General features: G+C 40.0%; 1 protein-coding gene across 3 annotated transcripts in view; it reads left to right on the forward strand.

Annotated features, from left to right (window-relative positions):
- Window positions 1-15,808, forward strand: part of Man1a1 (mannosidase alpha class 1A member 1) — a 248,649-nt gene extending 232,841 nt beyond the window's left edge. For all 3 annotated transcript variants that reach the window (XM_045158200.1, XM_045158202.1, XM_045158201.1), the window contains 2 exons: window positions 12,868-12,983; window positions 13,273-15,808. In XM_045158200.1, the coding sequence (XP_045014135.1) occupies window positions 12,868-12,983; window positions 13,273-13,399 (243 nt within the window). In that variant the 3' untranslated portion in view covers window positions 13,400-15,808. The remainder of the gene's footprint in view (window positions 1-12,867; window positions 12,984-13,272) is intronic.
- Window positions 15,809-19,169: the final 3,361 nt, after the last annotated feature.

The following is a 19,169-nucleotide window of genomic DNA, read 5'->3' on the forward strand; positions in this document are numbered from 1 at the left end:
GAATTTCAAAGGGGAATGTGCAGTGGGGGAGGGAGGGTATTATCATGGGATATTTTTTATAATCATGGAAAATGTTACTAAAAATTGTGAAAAGAAAAAAAAAATTTTAATGCCAAAAAAAATTATGGGAGCTGGAGAGATGTCTTGGTGGCTAAGGCACTTGCCTGCAAAGCATAAGGATTGGGGTTTGATTACCTAGTACCCATATAAAGTCAGATGTACAAGGTCAACGTATGTCTGGAGTTCATATGCAGTGGCTAGAGGCCCTCCTGGCATGCCAATTCTTTCTCCCACCTGTCCCCCCTCTTTCTTTCTCATAATAAGTAAAATAAGAACACAAAGTCTTTTTTAAAAACAGAGTACAGTTAAGTATATTGAAATAGAAAGCTTCCTTAATTTTGTGATTTCTTTCTTAAATTATAATGGCATTTTGTTTGCTTTTGAATGTCATTCTAATAAATAATAATTGAAATCTTAAAAAAAAAGAATGGCCAATCCGACCATCCATTAGATTTAATATATAATTTACCCTGACATAGAAGATGCAGTTAGAATTTCTGATACAAGCCTATATGCCAGGGTTTGTTTTTTCTTTTGATGGGTATTGACCTGGTGTTATCCCAGTTACCTTTTTTGATAGCTTTGGTCTTAGTTATGCTGTGTGCCCGCTTGGGTCCTGTGCTGTGGGCTCAGGTAAGCTGGCTGGGTCAGTGGGTCACCACTCTCATCACCTGTGCCAGGTGCTGTATAGGTGAATTCCCTTCCCCAGGTCTCTGGTGCTTACTGGTGCTTGCCCTGGGGGTGGGGGCCGGGAAGGCTGTGGATGGTGGCTGCCATTCTCCCACTGGTCCTTACAGTCCTCTTTCTCACAAGTTGCTCCACTGGTCCCTGCTATCCTCCCCTTCATGTTTCTTGAGTTTCCAAGGATGCTGTGTGATTGGAAAAATCCCTTTACCTAGCTTTTCTTGTCACTCAGGCCAAGCCTGGTGACCGCGGCTGTGTGTACTTGGTGCCTCTGCTGCTAGAACTGCTTTTGCCTGCTTCTGTGGTCTCTAGATGCTCTTGATCTCTCCTACTTCTCTGCTGTGGTTGATAATTTCTTATGCCTTCACTTTTAAGTAGAAGAGTTTTGCTGTTTTTTGTTTGTTTTTTGCTTTTTCTCCCCTAGGCTGTTTTGACATGGTTCCTATGCTGCCATCTTAACCAGAAGTCTCATGTGGTTTTTAAATGCAGGGTCGCCCTATCACATTGGAGTCTTGAATTGGTGATCCTCTTGTCTCAGCTTCCAGAGCAGCTAGGATAATAGACCTATGCCACCAGACCTAGCTCATTGTACTTTTTATAATACCTGTATGAATAAATGATTTATACTTATATAAAGATATATTTGTCATAGAATACTTAGGCATAAAACCACAGCAGTTTGCAGGCACCATCAGGCATGTCTTTCCCACTGTGTCTCTGTATTTCCTGAGGGACAAAGTGGTTACTTCCTCCACCCAGTTGACACAGCTGTTTGCCTCAGCTCCATGGTAGGGAAGAGACATGTGGCCGTTAGCCAGGACTTAGGTCTAGGGCTTGGCTGGGGCAGTTTCTGTCTCATCCTCTTTTTAAGTGACCAAAGACCTGTGGTCTCTGGCTGGTGGCCCAGCTTACTGTACTCCAGAGGTGGGGCTTCAAGTGTTTAATTGAACTGGGCAGATCCCAGAGCAAGAGTCTGAGCTTCATCCTCCCACCACCATGGGCAACCATGTGTCTTATGGAACAGTGGTTTATAATGGAAAAAGGAAAGGGGAGGGGAAAAAATGAAACTTAGAAGCCATTCTGGCCAGCAGTCTATGGTTCCTGAGCCTCCATGTATCCACAAGACCCCCTCCCCCTCAATTCAGCAGAATAAACACTCAAGTAGGGGAATTCAGCCAAGTACACCTCCCTCCAAGGTGAACTCCTGCCAGAAGAGCCCTGTCTCCTGCATCCCAGCATGGCCCCAGGGCTTGCAATTCCAGCAGGGTGAAGTGGGACCGGGCCAACTCAGATGACAATGTTTGCCCTGGAAAGTGGGGGCTGTGAGCCCAGGCCAAAGGGAGGCTTATCTGTTTGCCTGGCCACTGCCCATGCCACACACCATTCTTTCCCCTTAGCTTAGTTAGGGATAGTGGAACTTAGCCTCCAGCAAGAAGAGAAAGCATGCTAGTTTTTCTGCAAGTGGAGAAAAGCAGTAGGAATACCCCAAGTGGTACTCACAGCCAGAAAATGTGCTTCCCATTTTCTCCCATAACATAATAATCATAATTTTCTTTCTGAAGATAGTCCTGCCATGGTTGCCAATATGTAACAGGGTGCTCAGGGTCCAAGAAAGTCCTTGAACCCCAAACTTTAGGCTTGATTCTAATTTTAATCAAAGAAGTGAATAAAAAACTGAGGATAATTAATAAATTATTATGTATATGAAAAGAAGTACCGAACCAAGGAAAAGCACCCAAGTGGCTAGAGATCCCATGTTGACACCTAGAAAACCATGGAAAGAAAAGAGAGAAATGAAAGTTCTAGGAGCTCCTGCCATGTGGAGAACTGGAGGGGATAAAGAACCCATGTGGAGAGTAAGGGCTAGGAGGCCCTCCCCTCAGCTCAACCCACTGACCCTGGGCTGAACCAGCCCAGGCCCAGGCCCAGCCAAGAGAAAAACTCAACCTCAGCTGAAGTTCTGAAGTGATCAGAGCACCTGTCCTCCCTTTGCAAAAGTATTTATAACCTTAAAGTAGTGGGCTATCTTCCAGCTCAGGTGAACCAGATGGACAGCTGGTTGGTTAGGGCTAGGGGCTGTCTCAGGAAGAGGCTAGCCCCGACACCAAGTTCCGGGGGCTGAACTTAGCCACCCACAGTATTTAAATCCTAGGAAAGACCTCCCTCACAGGAGGGTTCCTGGTTGTTGGTCCAGGGAACTAGGCAAGAGATAAAAAGTCAGATCGTCTTTGCTTTCTAGCAAGTGCAGACTTTCCTACCTTTTTTGACTTTCAGGGGTCCAGTCACCTGACCTGTATACTTCCTCTCACTAGTAATAAAGGAATGTTCCACCACACCCAGTTATGGTACATGGTTTACTATTGTTTCTTGGTCTGTAAAATGAATAAATTTTTTATTTGTGTGTGTAGAATGCAGTGTGGTGTGTGCACATGAGCCAGAGGAGGAATTTCATATACTTTCTTGACTCTCATGTACTCCCTTGACCCTGAACTACCATTTTGCAATCAGCAAGCCACAGTGATTATCTGGTCTCTGCTACTGAAGACTGGGGATCCAAATGTGTGAGGCCATGCTCAGGTGTTTTTTTTTGTTGTTGTTGTTTTTTCAATTTATTTATATTTTATGAAAAGGTTGTACACATAGACTCTCTCTCCCCACTCCAACTCTTCTGAGGGTCTTCTTTGGTGGAGTTATTGGTATTCATTGTGGGGACGGAGGCCTCAGTCAGTCTCTGTAGGGATGGGGGAAACATGGAGTCTCAGGCTATTCTCAGCCACCCTGAGGCTCTTATAGTTGTTGTGCCCCCTCTTCCTCGATGCTCCCTGAGCCTTGGTGGGCAAGAGAGTTCTGATTTAGTGTTGCTTTTTCTGAAGACTCTGGATTTTATAAGATTTGAGTGACCACAGTATCTGTTGCCATTTCCCTAGAATTGGCTTTCAGGCTTACCTTAGGAGCAGTATTTTTGTCACAACTTCTCCTGTAATGACTTCTGAGCCCAGCCATGCCCAGTTTTGTTTGTTTTGTTTTTAATAGAAAACCAAAAAAATAAAATGAATTCTGGAGTCATGAAACTCCAGCAGTCTCATGCCCTCCTAGAGTCTCATGCCTAAACAGCAAATGCCCTTAAACCACTGAGCCATCTCCCCAACCCATATATGCTTTTGCTTAGAGAAAGCTAGTCACATACAAAAATAATTTACAGCCAGGCATGGTGGTGCACGCTTTTGATCCCAGCACTAGCACTTGGGAGGCAGAGGTAGGAGGATTGCTATTAATTTGAGGCCACCCTGAGACTACATAGTGAATTCCAGGTCAGCCTGGGCTAGAGCAAGACCCTACTTTGAAAAACCAAAAACTAAAACAGAAATAACTTACCAAAAAATGACTTTGGGGGAGGGTTCTCCTTCACATGTCTAGGGTTTCTGTGAATATCCTAAGTTTTCTCTCTGTCTCTTTGTGGGGTTTTTACTGTCTCTTCTATTTCTCTTCCTACTGATCATGGAGTTTTATCTCTTTAAACTAATCTGTTGAAAACTTTGTGTGCAGATGCCTTCAGTGATATGCATCAAACAGTGTCTAATTTGAGGAGCCATTATTCTTCAGGGAGTAGGAGGAATTTCTGGAGATAAGAACAAGCAAATGCTTTAATTACTTTCTAATTCTCTTCAGCGCTTTGTTAGAAAGTTAAGAAACTGTCAGTAGAACTTTTCTCAGGAAATCTAAAATGAATATTGTGTTTGTGTAAAATTTAACTATCTTAGAAAACCACTGGCAAATCCCCCTTACTATACTCTTCAGTCCTTTTGAATCTTATCATTAATCAGTTACTTTGTCACAACTGTTAAGTAAAATGCAGTTTTCTAATTGGTTTAATTAGTAGAGATTCCATCTCATTTAAATTTATGGGCTTTTTCCTTGCTCTGGTAAAAAATGTTAAAAGAATGAGGTTTGTCTCAGTGTTGGTGATAAGGTTTGAATGGACCAGCAAAGATATGAGCTTAAATATGAAAGATAACATTTCCTCAAACCTACCACACTATAATTTGTAAGAAGCATCATTCCCATCTGTCACTGAGAAAGAACAGCTCTGCTAATTAAAATAAGATATTCCAATTTTATAGGTATTAAATGTAAAATTTAAAAACAACAGAATTGATGGATAGCAAGAAAATCCTCACTGCTCAGAGGAAGGGAAGATTTGGTTTGCTTGGGGGTGGGCCTGGGATAATAAAGCTGGTTATTGTGTTATCAGTTCATTTCTTCGTATGACATGTGATGTGAAATTATTTCACTGTCTGAATGCAGCCTTGGGGTGGTGAACAAGTACTGCTGGGGTCATGCTTTTTCGAAGCACAACAGCCACTACTTGCTGTTTCCTGTGGTCCTTCCCCTTGGTCCTGTGTGTCACAGCAGCAGCCCCAGTGGATGACTCCTGGGTGTCAGGAGCTTCCACTGCTTCACAGCTGTTCGGACTCAGGCTCTGCTGCTCCCTTCTTGGCCTGAGAGACTCCAGCTGGTAGCCATGCCTGGAGAGGTGGATTAGCTTCCTTCTGGACAGTTGACTGTATTCTGGAAAGGGGAGGTGAGCTCACCCCAAGGACAACCTTCAACCAATGAGATTCTAGAGGTGATGGCTACATACTTCAGTCTTCTTGACAGAACACTATAGAATAGGTCTTGTCATGCATGCTATACCTCAAATCATTGCCAGGAGGCATGAGCCCCATTGCACACAGCTGTAGCCACTAAATACTATCAGGCTTTGCTCCCATTCCTGCTCACTGTCTCTACTCATGACCTCCCTGATACCACCTCTCTATTAATTCCCTAAGTCCAACCCTTTTGTATTTTTAAGAGAACTAAATTCAAACAAAGAACTTTTGCTTATGAGAAGATGCATTCCTGTCCTCACAGTGATGGTTTAATAACTTCATGGGGACCTTACCCCATCCAACCCCAAAGTAACCAATTTCATTTGGGTCAAACTTTGGTCACTAAATATTCCTTCCTATATGCCCTTTCCTCAGCTATAAGTACATCTGGTTACTAGTAATATCATTACACAAATTCAAGGCAGTCCCTGTGCCTATGAGTGTCTAGAGTGCAGATGCAGTACACTGATTTGCTCAGAGACGCAATTGCTTCCACTGTTGAAAAATGAGTGGAATCAGAGCCTAGTACTGGGAGCCAAAGGATGCACTCATCACAGCTTTCCATTCCTAGAGTCTTAATATTTAGATTGGTTTGGGGGTTGTTTTTAACTAATGTGTACTAGTTGTACAGCATAAGGGCTTTTATTAAGACATTTCCCATATGCATATAACATACTCTTAGGCATTTAGATTTTTTGGCATGAAGATATTCTGAGTTTTTTTGAGTTACAAAATGTTTCTTTCACATTTTTCTTTTTAGTAAGTCAATTTTAATTTACCTAAAGTCTTAAAAAATGAAAATAGGCCAGGTGTGGTGGTGCACACCTTTAATCTCAGCACTCAGGAGGTAGAGGTAGGAGAATAGCTGTGAGTTCAAGGCCACCCTGAGACTACATAGAGAATTCCAGGTAAGCCAAGGCTACAGTTTGCCCCTACCTCAACAAAAAAAAAAAAAAAAGGAAGGAAGGAAGAAAGGAAAGAAGGAAGGGAAAAAGCAGAAAGAGAGAGAAATAAAATAAGTAAATTGCTAAGCTGCTAGAAGGCTCTTGTCGCTGTACTTTTACCCTGATTTATTCTCATTAAAACCCTATTCTTGAGAAGGATACTGCACACACAAGGGATTTCTGAAGCCACAGTTAGAAATACAGAGCTATTATCCATCCCTACCTCCAACTTTGATTGTCTTCTTGACCGTTATATTCCCCTTGAAGAAGGGGGTAAAAAGAGTAAGTGGCCATAAATTCAAAAGAAGGATGACTATGTGCTGTGCATCCCCAAGAGAGAGAGGACTGTGTATTGTGTACCCCCAAGAGAGAGATGACCATGTGCTGTGTACCCCAAGGGAGAGATGACCGTGTGCTGTGTACCCCCGAGAGGGAGATGACTGTGTGCTGTGTACCCCGAGAGAGAGATGACCGTGTGCTGTGTACCCTGAGAGGGAGATGACTATGTGCTGTGTACCCTGAGAGAGAGATGACCATGTGCTGTGTACCCCAAGAGAGAGATGACCGTGTGCTGTGTACCCCGAGAGATGACCGTGTGCTGTGTACCCCCAGCAGCAACTCTTCATCTTGTTTTCTTTTTCTTATTTCTTGTCTGGTTGGTTGTTCATTTGGCTGTTTGTTTGTTTGTGCATCTCACTATGTAGTCCAGGCTGTCCTCAATATCACAGTCTTCCTGCCTCAGTGCCCTGAGTGCTGGGATTATGTGTGTGCTAAATTACCTGAAATACAGTTAGATCTTGACTAAAATTTCATAGGCAAGAAGGTTAACTACTGTGCCTAGACTTCTCATTAACATTTCATAAATCACTTTGATAAAGATTTTGGTTATTAAAATAGTTTTAAGGATGTATCTGAAAAGAGGTTTCATTCATTATGTAATAAGTTCATCCATTTCTTCTAAATGCTGAGCCTAAATAATGGTACCAAAGTGCCTGTATTTACTGAAAAGAAAACTAATAAATTAAATTAAAAAATGTAATCTCAAAAAAAATAAAAGTTTAAAAACAAGATATAATTTTATATGCTTATATGCTTAACTCAATTATTTTTCCCAAATATATGTTTTTCACTCCTACCTATTGCTACCAAGGATAGAACCTGATTTTTTTTTCTCAAAATAGGTATCAAATGAAAAAGCTATTGCCTCTCTGTTTTGAAGATGCCAGAACCTCTCTCTAAAGGCCTATTCACATGTTCCCAACCTCGACCCCTCCATTAAGCCCTGCCAAAGGCCCAGACGTGCGTCCTTCTGCTGACAGCTCTGGAGGTCAGCCTTCGCTCACCTCACCGTGGCCAATGGAGCAGGAAGGCTTCCGAGGCACCGTCTGCACACAGGGTCCTCTCGAGGCAGGGACCCGCCAGATACCTGGGCCTCCTCCTAGTTCCCAGCTAGCAGGGTATAAGAGCTCTCCTGGAAATCTCCCCCAGGCTTTCTGCGTAGTCTTCTGATGCCTGGCTTGCTTTTTCCAAGGAAGGGAAAATCTCGCACACACGTGATAGGAAAGTCACCTACTGGTAAAATACAATATTTAAGATTCTGAAATAATTAATTAATTAATTAATTAATTAATTAATTTTGGCCTGGTCTATGTATCTGGTTTTTGTTCACTAAATGGCTTTTCTATCAAAAAAGGAAAAAAGAAACAATAGCAGCTGAAACTTACCTTCTCTAGGTTTGCCCCCAGTTTGTCTTACTGTCAGTTACTTCAAATTTAATTGAAACGTCTTTTTTAAGCTCATTACTCCCCTTTCCTGGGGACATTTAAAAGTTGGATTTTCTTTAACCTTGCAGTTCAGTGCCTCTACTCATGACTCCATGTTTCTCACTTCTCTGCTGTCACCCCTGCTGGGAGAAGTCAGGTGCCTGGTTGTTAGCATATGCAGACAAAGGCCTACCTGCAGGGGTGATGGCCTGCCTTGTGTACCACGTGGCAGCTACTTGCCTTCATGGGTTTTTGGGGGCTCCACATTCAGAACCTTATTCCAAACCTTTTTCGAAACAATGAAAGTTTTTCCTGAGTAATAGGAAAAGATCTGTGATTAACATAAAAGTAAGGTAAATTTAAAATGAAAACATCATAAGAGAAAAAGGAAAAAGAGCATGGGAAATTAAAAGTAACTGTTTATATTTTCTATACTTCATTATAACTACTGAAGTTTAATCTTTTTTTTTGTTTCCATTATTTGGTTTATTTTTCTTCTTTCTAACAGTTTTACTGTGTCAAAGCATTTTGGTTTCTTATATTTCTTTTAAATCTCTCTCATTTATCTTTTCTTTGTTATTTACAAATTTAGTAATTTTTCATGTTGCTATGACAAAATACCTGACTAAAGCAACGTAAGGAAGGAAAGTTGTATTTGATTCACAGTTCAAGGGTTCTGTCCATCATGGCAGCTAAAAATGTGAGATAGCTGGTCACATTGAGTGTGGTCAGAGAGAAAAGAGGTAGGTGAGTGATTTCTCCTTTTTATTCAGTCTTTGACCTCTACCTACTGCCACCTTCATCCATTTTATGTCTTCTCTCCTTAGACCCTCTGGAAACACCTTCACAAACATACCCAAAAGTATCTCTCCTAAGGGATTCTAAATCTAACAAGTCCTCTCATTGTCAATCTGACACCAAAGCACATGACTTTAACCCATAACATTCCACCGCTGAGCCCCCAAGAGGTTCATGACCATCTCATAGTGCAAAGTGCATTTAGTTTATCTCCAAGACTTCACTGATTCTTAGCAGGTCTAACATTGTGCAAAAGCCCAATGTCTCTTCTGAAATTCAGGGCAATCTCTTCACCGTGTGGCCCCATGAAATAATAAAGAAAAAAACAGTTACATACTTCCAATGCACAGTGACACAGAATAAACATTCCCATTCCAAAACAGAAGAATGGAAGGACAACAAAGAAAGACTAGATCAAAGTAAGACCAGCAGAGAAATCAACAAACCATGTAGCTTCATATTTGGCATCTGGGGGTTTGGGTAGCATGACCTAGGCTCCAACATGCTTTCATTTCTTCAGCTTGTAGCACGTGTAGCCTCTTTTGGGATTCCTCCATTTCAGGCCTACAACCTTCTTGGTCCTAGCATCTCCAAAATCCTGTGCCTCCATTGTAATATTGCTTTACCTTCATAGGATCATGCAATGGCCTTTCAGAGCCTCCTGGTACAAGAGAACCAACCCTGCCACATACTGTCTGGCCTCAGCAGCTAGTGGTATAAAACTGCATGATTCTGGAATGCTTCCATTTGACTTGCCTCTAAAAACAGCACCTGTAGACAAAGGTGCCCCCCCCCCCCCAGTTCTACTGCTGACTTCATAGAAGCCTGCCCCCTTTGGTCACAGCTGTGGTAACCCATGTGCACCTGTGATTTTTTTTTTTTTTTGCAGGGGTCGGGAGTGTGAGGAATGGTCTCATTCTATTCCAGGCTGACCTGGAATTCACTGTGTAGTCTCAGGATGGCCTTGAACTCACAGGAGCAGTCCTCCTACCTCTGCCTCTCAAGACTGCTGGGATTAAAGACATGAGCCACCATGCTTGAAATACTTTCTTAGTTATTTCCAGCAGTGAACCCCTTCAGTGGCATTGTCAGTTAGGACTCTTTTCAAAGGAATTTGCATTTTCACTAGTTGAAGCCTTTGAAGAGTGGGGTCTTTCCCTCTGGACATCTTTCATATTGTCCAAGTACACAAAGTATGAGGTTTCTTCTTAATTATGCTATCTCTTTAGCAATTAGAGCTGCTTTCGCCATACTCTGTCCACATCTTAACACTCACTCATTTCCTTTCCTTGACCAAGTGCAAATTACTCTGCTATTCTTTCTCACCACAGCTCTGGGTAACCCAAAACAGTGACTGAGCCACTTCCTTCTTCAAACAACTTAGTCCATGACTTTTGAATTCAGGATATGGGTAGAACACTACCATGTTCTTCAACAGAATACAATATGAATGGTCTCTAGCCTACATCCCATTTGAGTTCTTCGTTTTGGTTTATTTGTTGTTGGTGGTGGTTTTTCTTTTATTAATAACTTCCATGATTGTAAACAATAGCCCATGGTAAATTCCTCCCTCCCCCTACTTTCCCCTTTGAAACTCCACTCTCCATCATATCTCTACCCCTCCCAATCAGTCTCTCTTTTATTTTGATGCCATCTTTTCCTCCTATTATGATGGTCTTGTGTAGGTAGTGTGAGGTCATGGATATACAAGCCATTTTGTGTCTGGAGGAGCATGTTGTAAGGAGTCCTGCCCTTCCTATCTTTCCACCACCTATTCCACAATGGACCCTGAGCCATGGAAGGTTGGATAGCAATATTGCAATGCTGAGCACTCTGTCACTTCTCAGCACCATGGTGCCCCCGACCCGCGGGACCAATCTAACATAGGGTGGTTGAGGAGGGCTGCAACCTGAAAGAACGGGCGGGAAAGAAGAAGGAGACCAAGTGGAGGTTTTGTCAAGGCCTCGTTTAATGTTGGATTTTTTAGCTCTTTTATAATCAACCAGCAGGCAGGGCAATAAGGGGGGGGGGGAGGGGGAGTGGGTACAAGGAAGGAGGAAGTAGGGCCACCTGGCCGTAATCTTCTCGGAATCTCTCTTGTGACTTCTCCCAGAGCAGCTGTTTGTTCTCGGGGGAGGGGCTGCATGAGGGCTGCTAGTTCTCTTTTTTTCCTTAGGGCAGCCAGGTCATGGTCTCTGACACCATGGTGCCTTCTGAGTCATGTAATTGCATGGTGATATTTTTGGCCAGCTACATGTATCATGCTATTCCCATAGTGGTGACACATTCCTTTAATCTCAGCACTTGGGAGGTAGTGCTAAGTGGCTCATTGCAAGTTTGAGATCACCCTGAGACTACAGAGTGAATTTCAGGTCATCCCAGGCTAGAGTGAGATATTTGTCAGAATATGGGGGCTAAAGGAGAAAGGGACATTGGTCAAATGGTATAAACTTTCAACTGAAAGATGAGTTTTAGAAGTTTCATGTACAGCATGAAGTAAGAAATAATATGTGGATAGGTCTCACACATTCTCACCACAAAAACAAACCACTTACAGATGGACATGTTGATTAGCTTGATTGTGCACAGTGTCACATATGTCAAAATATCACATTTATTTTAATATATTTAAATATATACAAAATTCTTGTCAGCAACATATCAGTAAAGCTGGAAAATAAGTGAAACTAAAACAAAAATGAAAGATCTTCTTGGAAGGAACAGTCAACTGAAAAAAGAAGCAAGGCAGGATTTGTCAAGTTATTACTTTCATTGTCAACTCCAGCTCATTCTTTCAGATGTGCACTTTGTCCAGCTACAGAAAAATAAGATCATTTCTCTCGAAAGAGAGTTAACAGTGGGTTCATCCTATTTTATTTCATATAATATTAGAGGAAAGAAAAAGCATATTTCAGGGATGGAGTTCAGCAACATTCTTCTCACTTTTTTTTTTCTTTTGGCTGTGTGATCAATATCATTAATAGAACCCTATACTCAATTTATTTTGATAATTCTATAAAGACTTCCTAGAAGAAGTGGGGTTTTCACTTCTGTCATTAGTTCTTTAAGAAACAAGATACTCTGACTATAAAGCAGGGTTGTTTTTTTTATAAAGAAAAAGTTGTTTTGCTAGGTATACTTTCTCAACGAGTGGTTTATAATCCCAGTTGATACTAACAACCCTTATAGACCAAAAGTAGCAAACTTTTCACAGACTATTATCCTTGGGCTCAGATAATCTGTAATATGTTGCAGCAGTTACTTTCTTGTTTCTGGAACAAAACTTCCAATCAGCATTAGCTATTAGAAGGATATGGTTTATAGTTTCAAGGGGAAGTTTTATGATGGCAGGAAAACTTTGATAGTAGTAGACAAGCAGTATCACATATTCAGCAGGGAAAAGTAGCAAGAATGAGCTGAGTGTGACAAGTGGGGCTAGGCTGCAATGCTAGAAGGCCCACCGCTAGTGGCACACTTCCCCCAGCAAATCTCTTATCTCCTAAAGGCTCTACAACCTTCCCAAACAGCATCACCAACTGGAAATTAAGTATTCAAACACATGAGGCCATGCGGGACATTTCACACCCAAACCCCACCACAAGCATCTATACATCCCGTCAGAGTACAAGAACAGCAGCAGACAATATGTAAATGAATGAGTATGGTTGTAGTTCAGAAAAACGGTATACTGGATATAGCTTGGCATCTTTAATTTTCAGAACTCTACTCTAGATGATTGCTAGAAATGGTAGAAATCAATGGAAAATTATTCCAAGACCAAATACAGAAGTGCTTCCTGTTAGGCAAGATTTATAACCCTTCAGTCCCATAGCATTTCCATTTTATTTGTCTACTTTATGGTTTTATAAATCTTAGGTTTTTTCCTGGACTTGACCTCTTAACAACAACAACAATAATAATAATAATAATAAATTCACTGATATATTCCTCCTCTTTGGAACTCAGGCCCTAGAAAACCACTGCAAAGTGAATGGAGGCTATTCGGGCCTGCGGGATGTGTACTTTGTGCATGAAAGTTATGATGACGTCCAGCAAAGCTTCTTCCTAGCAGAGACACTCAAGTAAGTGGAGGTCACTCTAGACCAGGTGGCTGCAACCCCTGAAGAGACCCTCTTTGTAGATGCTTTGCTGTGAACGTGTTCACATTATACCAAGTATGACTGCTACAAACACACACTCTACAAGCAGCTTGTCTCCCCTCATTTCTCAGTTTAACATCATATTAATGAGAGTGTGTGCCCCCATCCATCCTTTCTCAGAGTTTACACAACATTGACTGCTGCCCGTGGTTCTCCATAAGATAAATGGTGATACTGATATGTTCTCTTATTCTCCTTTTTCTCTCACCAGATATTTGTACTTAATATTTTCTGATGATGATCTTATTCCACTGGAACACTGGATTTTCAACACTGAGGCACATCTTCTTCCTGTACTCCATACAGATAAAAAGGAAGTAGAAGTCAAAGAGAAATAAACAATGTTTTATATTTTACTCTGCTTCACTCCCTTCGCTGCATCCCTTAATAATTCCTTTTTTGGTAATCAGACATGTGATAAACTTTTATCGATAAGTCTGTTCTAAGTTCTAAAACTGTTTTGCAGTCTTTTTATGTTTATTATTGATAGGCATAAGAGGACCTAAACTACTTATACTTTACTATTCAGCTAACAGAGCCACAAATTGTGTTTGTCGGTTTAGGTTTTATTAAGTAATCTATTATCTCTGGAGTTCATAAAGGTATGATACTTTCATGAAATGGAATAGAACAGTGTACCAGTGACCTCTTAATTACAATTTTATTTGACTGCAAAATTTCTTCCTCCTCTATGAGGAGATGATGTCTGCTTTAAGCTGTAATGTTTTGCCATGTTGCAAAAAGCCATAATAATAATGTATTAAAAAGCTTTTTTCTTTTGAACTTTATGTTAACCTGGTTTGTCTGTCCAGTGACAACAGATCTTATAACTGTGACAGTCTCCTTATGAGGGTCTGTCATTATTTGATAGAATGTCTTCTACAAAGCTGCATTCATATTGCAATTCAAATTAGGAAGTCATCCCAGAAGATTCATCTCATATTGACCTATTTTCAGTGGAACTGCAGTATATTTTATTCATTAATTACATTAGTACTTCCTAATTTATCAATCAGTTCTCTGCTTCTACTGTAAATGTCTTGTGTCATTTCTGAATCATGTACTGCTTACTTTCTTCCATTCTCCACTACATAGTTTCTTTGTTTGCATTTCATTTTGATTTTTTTTTTTCCTTAAGGAAAGAAAGCATTCCACTTGGTTCACATTTGAAAAGGCCCCTTTCCCAAAGGTAGTCAATTCTTTCAGGGCAGTTTGTGAACAGAGTTTGACTCGGTGCAATATACTGTTGTTTTGTCTGTTCATGATTGATTAAGGAAAATCTAACTCAAGAGCATAGTATATTTAGTATGATAGCATTCAACATAAAGACCTCAAGTTAGAATCACTTCTTCCAGGGATGGGCATGCTCACTCCCCCATAATTTGATCATTGGAAATGAAGATGATTCTAAACCTTGTGGGTGATGCCTTATATCATCACAAACGTACTTTACGTGAAAGAGCTAGTATCACAATGCATATGTTAAGGTACAAAGACTTTGACTACCTAAATTCTCTATCTACTGTGGTCAAAAAGTCAGTGCAACCCCATGGACTATGCTGATAGATATATTTCTTTGCATTTATAGCTTTAAAACTATATCAACATTCTTATATGATTCAATTTACATTTTGTTTTGTTTTATTTTGTTTCTGTTTTTGTTTTTGTTTTTGTTTTTCGAGGTGGAGTTTCACTCTAGCCCAGGCTGACCTGGAATTCACTATGTAGTCTCAGGGTAGCCTCAAACTTCTGGTGATCCTCCTACCTCTGCCTCCTGAGTGCTGAGATTAAAGGTGTGCACCACCACTCCCAGCTCCAATTTACATTTTTTGAGACACTTACTTTCTTAGATCTCAATACAGTAGTATCTTTTTCAGCTTTTGGAAGAGCTTTGAAAGATTTCCTTTGATATGACCACCATTATGTGGCCTTTTTTATTTTCAAAGTACAGTACTCTATGTCTAAAGTAAAAAAGTAAACTCACCAAATGAAAAAGATCCCTCCAAGCTTCATTATGGCCAGGTCAATATGTCTCCACAACCCAGAGTGACTCTTATCTTCAGCTGGTCTAATGAAATTGACAAGAGTCTTTTTACCCAAAAACACTTAGGCAAAATGTAAAGAGATTACTGCCATATGTTTAGACGATGATTTTCCCATGAATGTCCTTGGACTATATAAATCAATTATTTTCTTTGCATTTTAGTTGAAGGAGCACAAATCTGATAACTATTTTATCGGTAGATAGAGTATTAAACATCTACTGGTGTGTGTGTAGACCACACTAATGAGCCTCTTGTACCCTAGGATAAGACAAGATGCTGTCTGACATGTTGCTCTGCCAATGGCAAAAAGTTTTTTCAGTTGTAAAACTTGGTTTTATCAACATTAAGTCCCAAAACACCAAAAATGTAAACAAGATGAGAGATTAAAAATATAGTGATATAACCTAACAATTTTATATTTTATGTTATTTTTAAAAACTGAAGTGTCTATTCATTTTCAACAAAACTGTGCAGTTGAATTTACCTATGTATCCACGTCCTTAAAGAAGAGAAATTTAAGCAGCACTTAATTTTGTTTATGCAATATATTTTGATATACTTCATGCAATTACTATTACACATTTAAGTCATATTCCAATTTATAGAATTCAATGACTTCATTGTTGTGACTTTATCATGTGTATTACTTTAAATTGATTTTTATTAGTTCACAAATCCATTCTGTCATTTCCAACTTTATATAAATCTCTAATGTTATGGAAAGTATAATAGATTGACATATAATTTTTAAAAATTATATTTGTAAAATTTATTGTGAATAAAGTCTTTTACTATATCTCTTTATGTATCTTATTTCTCTCCCTTTGAAGAGGAAACATCTATGTAGAAGTGAGTGCCTATGGAACAATGGAAGTATTAGACCCTAGTAATCACGCACTGTAAGTAGGAAACCCTGACAAGGAAGCATTCTCCATTAAAAGCTTTTCAGTGGGAGCTGGAAGACGGCTTGGTGTTAAAGGTGCTTGCTTACTGGTACAGATTTGATTCCCTAGTACCCATGTAAAGCCAGATGCACAAAGTGACACATGCATCTGAAGGTTATTTGCAGCAGGAAAGGGCATGTACACACACACACACTATTTCTGCACACATTTTTTTTAATTGTCAATGTGTGTTGGGGTGACAGGGCTCATTTTGTAAAGTCTTGCCACACAAGCATGAGTACCTGAGTTCCAATCCACAGCACCCATATAAACACCAGATGTGGTAGCATGTGCCTATAATCCCAGCACCAGAAAGGTGGAGACAGAATTCCTAGCCAAATCAGTGAGCTCCAGATTTGATAAGAGATCCTGTCTCAAAAAATAAGGTGGTGAACAATTGAGGAGGCCACATGACATCAACCTCTGGCCTGTTTGCATGCACATACACACTCACATACATACAGAAAAAATGTTGTACATTGTGACTGACCTTCCATAAACAGCCTTTACTCAGATCTTCTTACTAAGAATCTTAACAAATTTAACACCAGGCTGTGCATGGTGTCAGAAATGGCATAGAGTACCATGATTGTCCTAAAGTTTGTGATCCAGTCAAAAATATTACACTGGTTTCTCCTATTCATCCCTGAAACAAAATGGCATGTGTTATGGTATTTAATTCCCCTTAAGGTACAGAGAGCTTCCACTGTTATATATATATATATATATATATATATATATATATTTTTTTTTTTTTTCCAGACATTGTGATTGCTCTCCCTATTACCTGGAACACTCCAATGTTTAGGTAACTCATTCCTCAGCTCACTAGTGTTTCCACTCAACTGTTACCATAGCAAACAAACCAGCAAATCCTTCCCATTAGCCTTTGTCCCTTTTGCCCCCTTTTATTTTCTAAAAGCCAACTACTGTTTTTATGTGACTGGATCTCATAGTCCCTGCTTCATAATTAAGAAATATTTAAGATACAATAACTTTGAACAGCATCAAGCCAAGGAAATAGCTTTCCACCTAACAGTCAAATGTGAACCTTTCAAGTTCAGTTAATTAGAACATAAATTGGATCAGCTCTGTTTACTCTGATGGTAATAAGATTTATTGAAATTTATTCTAAACATGATATGCTATTGTGTATGTGTGTACAGAGGTGTATGATATGTGCTTATGTATGGGCACACGTCTCAACATACGTGGAGATCTGAGCACAACTTCAGAAGGTTTGTCCTCTCCTTCCATTTTACTTGGTCTCCCTTTTGCTACTGCATGTGTAGCAGTCTAGCTGGCCCATAAGCTTCCACATTCTGGCTGTGCTTCCCATTGCCATAGGTGTGTTGGAATTACAGACATACACCACTCTGTGTCCAGCTTTACATGGGTGCTTAGGAATGCAGGCTTGCAAGCATGTTAACTGCCATGTCATTGCCTCATGACCCTAAGCATGATTTGGATTTTTAGTCATCACCTTTTCCCACAGAAATGACAGCTTGGCAGTCAACATATCTAATTTCTGATAATGATGTGTAAGCTAAAAATTTTAAGAAAAGCACACAAGCTAAATATTTTCTTCACTTAGGCATAGTTAATGCAGCTAATTGTCATTCCAGCTTTCTAGGTTGTGCCTGAAATGTGATGGTCATATAGAGAATGTTGAAACTCCTTAACTGATTTAATGATCCAAAAGCTGATAGTAGCTTTATCCAAAGCACATTTTATCCATGATAGCCCATACATGAGTCATAATTCTCAAGAAATATTTGCTAGGCATCAGATATGCATTTAAAGTATTAGAACCACAAGGGAGTCTAGACAGTATTTAGTCCAACCATTCTGTTTCAAACATAGGAAACATATTCTCTACTTGCTTTCTTTGTTGCACCCAGACTTGCTAATGAACAAAGAATTATATATGAGCACAAGCTTGTGTCCATCAGCCACTCCAAGATAAAGGAGTGAATTCAAAATTCACACTGGAAATGGGTCTAGTGGGGTGTGTGAAGATGTGAGCTTCAGTTCACCTGAGACTGGATCTCCTGCCAGTCTTAATACATGCAGATTCCACAGTCCTTGCCCAAATTTAATAAGCTGGAATTATGATGAGGTCTGGAACTGCCTCTCTGACAGCTTTTATGTTATCCCTGTACATACAGACCTTGATACCATGAGGAATACAGCCCCAGGACCAGCAGAAGTAGTGAGTGAATTCACAGGTCCTGTCAAGCATGTATATGTGTGTATGTATACACACACACATATACTTACTCCTTTCTTCCTCAAAATAAAAGTGAAACTTGACAGTTTTGAGCTCTTTGGGAAAAGGTTTACTCTTTTACACATACATTTCTGAGTAATAAGTGATATTTCATTTGCTTTCTTCACTTAATAGCCACTTTTAAATGGTTTCTCATATTGTTTCTCCTGCTTGGTTGGCTTTCACATAACTGCCCCCCCCGTAAAGTACACGTGAGCTCCTGGTTTGGCCACGCATCATGTGATGTGTGAAGGGTCCATGGAAATGACCACTAAAAGCACATTTGTTTCTTCTCACCTCCACCCTGCCCAGGACTTTCACATTTATTTCCATGTTAATCATCAAAGATTTGTGGCTTATTATTATGGTTACTTTGAATACCCTTGAAACATGCCATTACTTAGTGAATAAGTTAACTTAAATTTGTGTCACAGATCCATTTAACTCCCCAGTGAAAGCAAATTACCATGAGACATTAGAAAGCAGTGATAGATGTATAGCTTCTTAACAAACCTTTCCATATACTGAGATATTTTATCCATAGGCTAGGAGCACATTTTAATTTACAGTTCTACAAACAAGACCATAAAATGTATTGCTTTAAATAGCATTTTCCAAAATGGCTGGTATCTGAGGGTTTTGCTTTGTTGTGTTAGCTCTGAGGAGAAACAAGGGCATACACATTTGCACAGTCTATGGGAGCTTTGTTCTTGACCTTTCAACCCTTAGAATTCCCTGTAGAAAATCCAATATCACAACTTGGAATCACCTCCAGCAGCTTCTCGAGGCAGGCATGGTACTGTATGGCCCCCATAGCCTGCTGTATCTTTGATTAACATTAAGCTTCCTA

This window comes from Jaculus jaculus, chromosome 9, assembly GCF_020740685.1.
Source record: "Jaculus jaculus isolate mJacJac1 chromosome 9, mJacJac1.mat.Y.cur, whole genome shotgun sequence".
NCBI lineage: Eukaryota > Metazoa > Chordata > Mammalia > Rodentia > Dipodidae > Jaculus > Jaculus jaculus.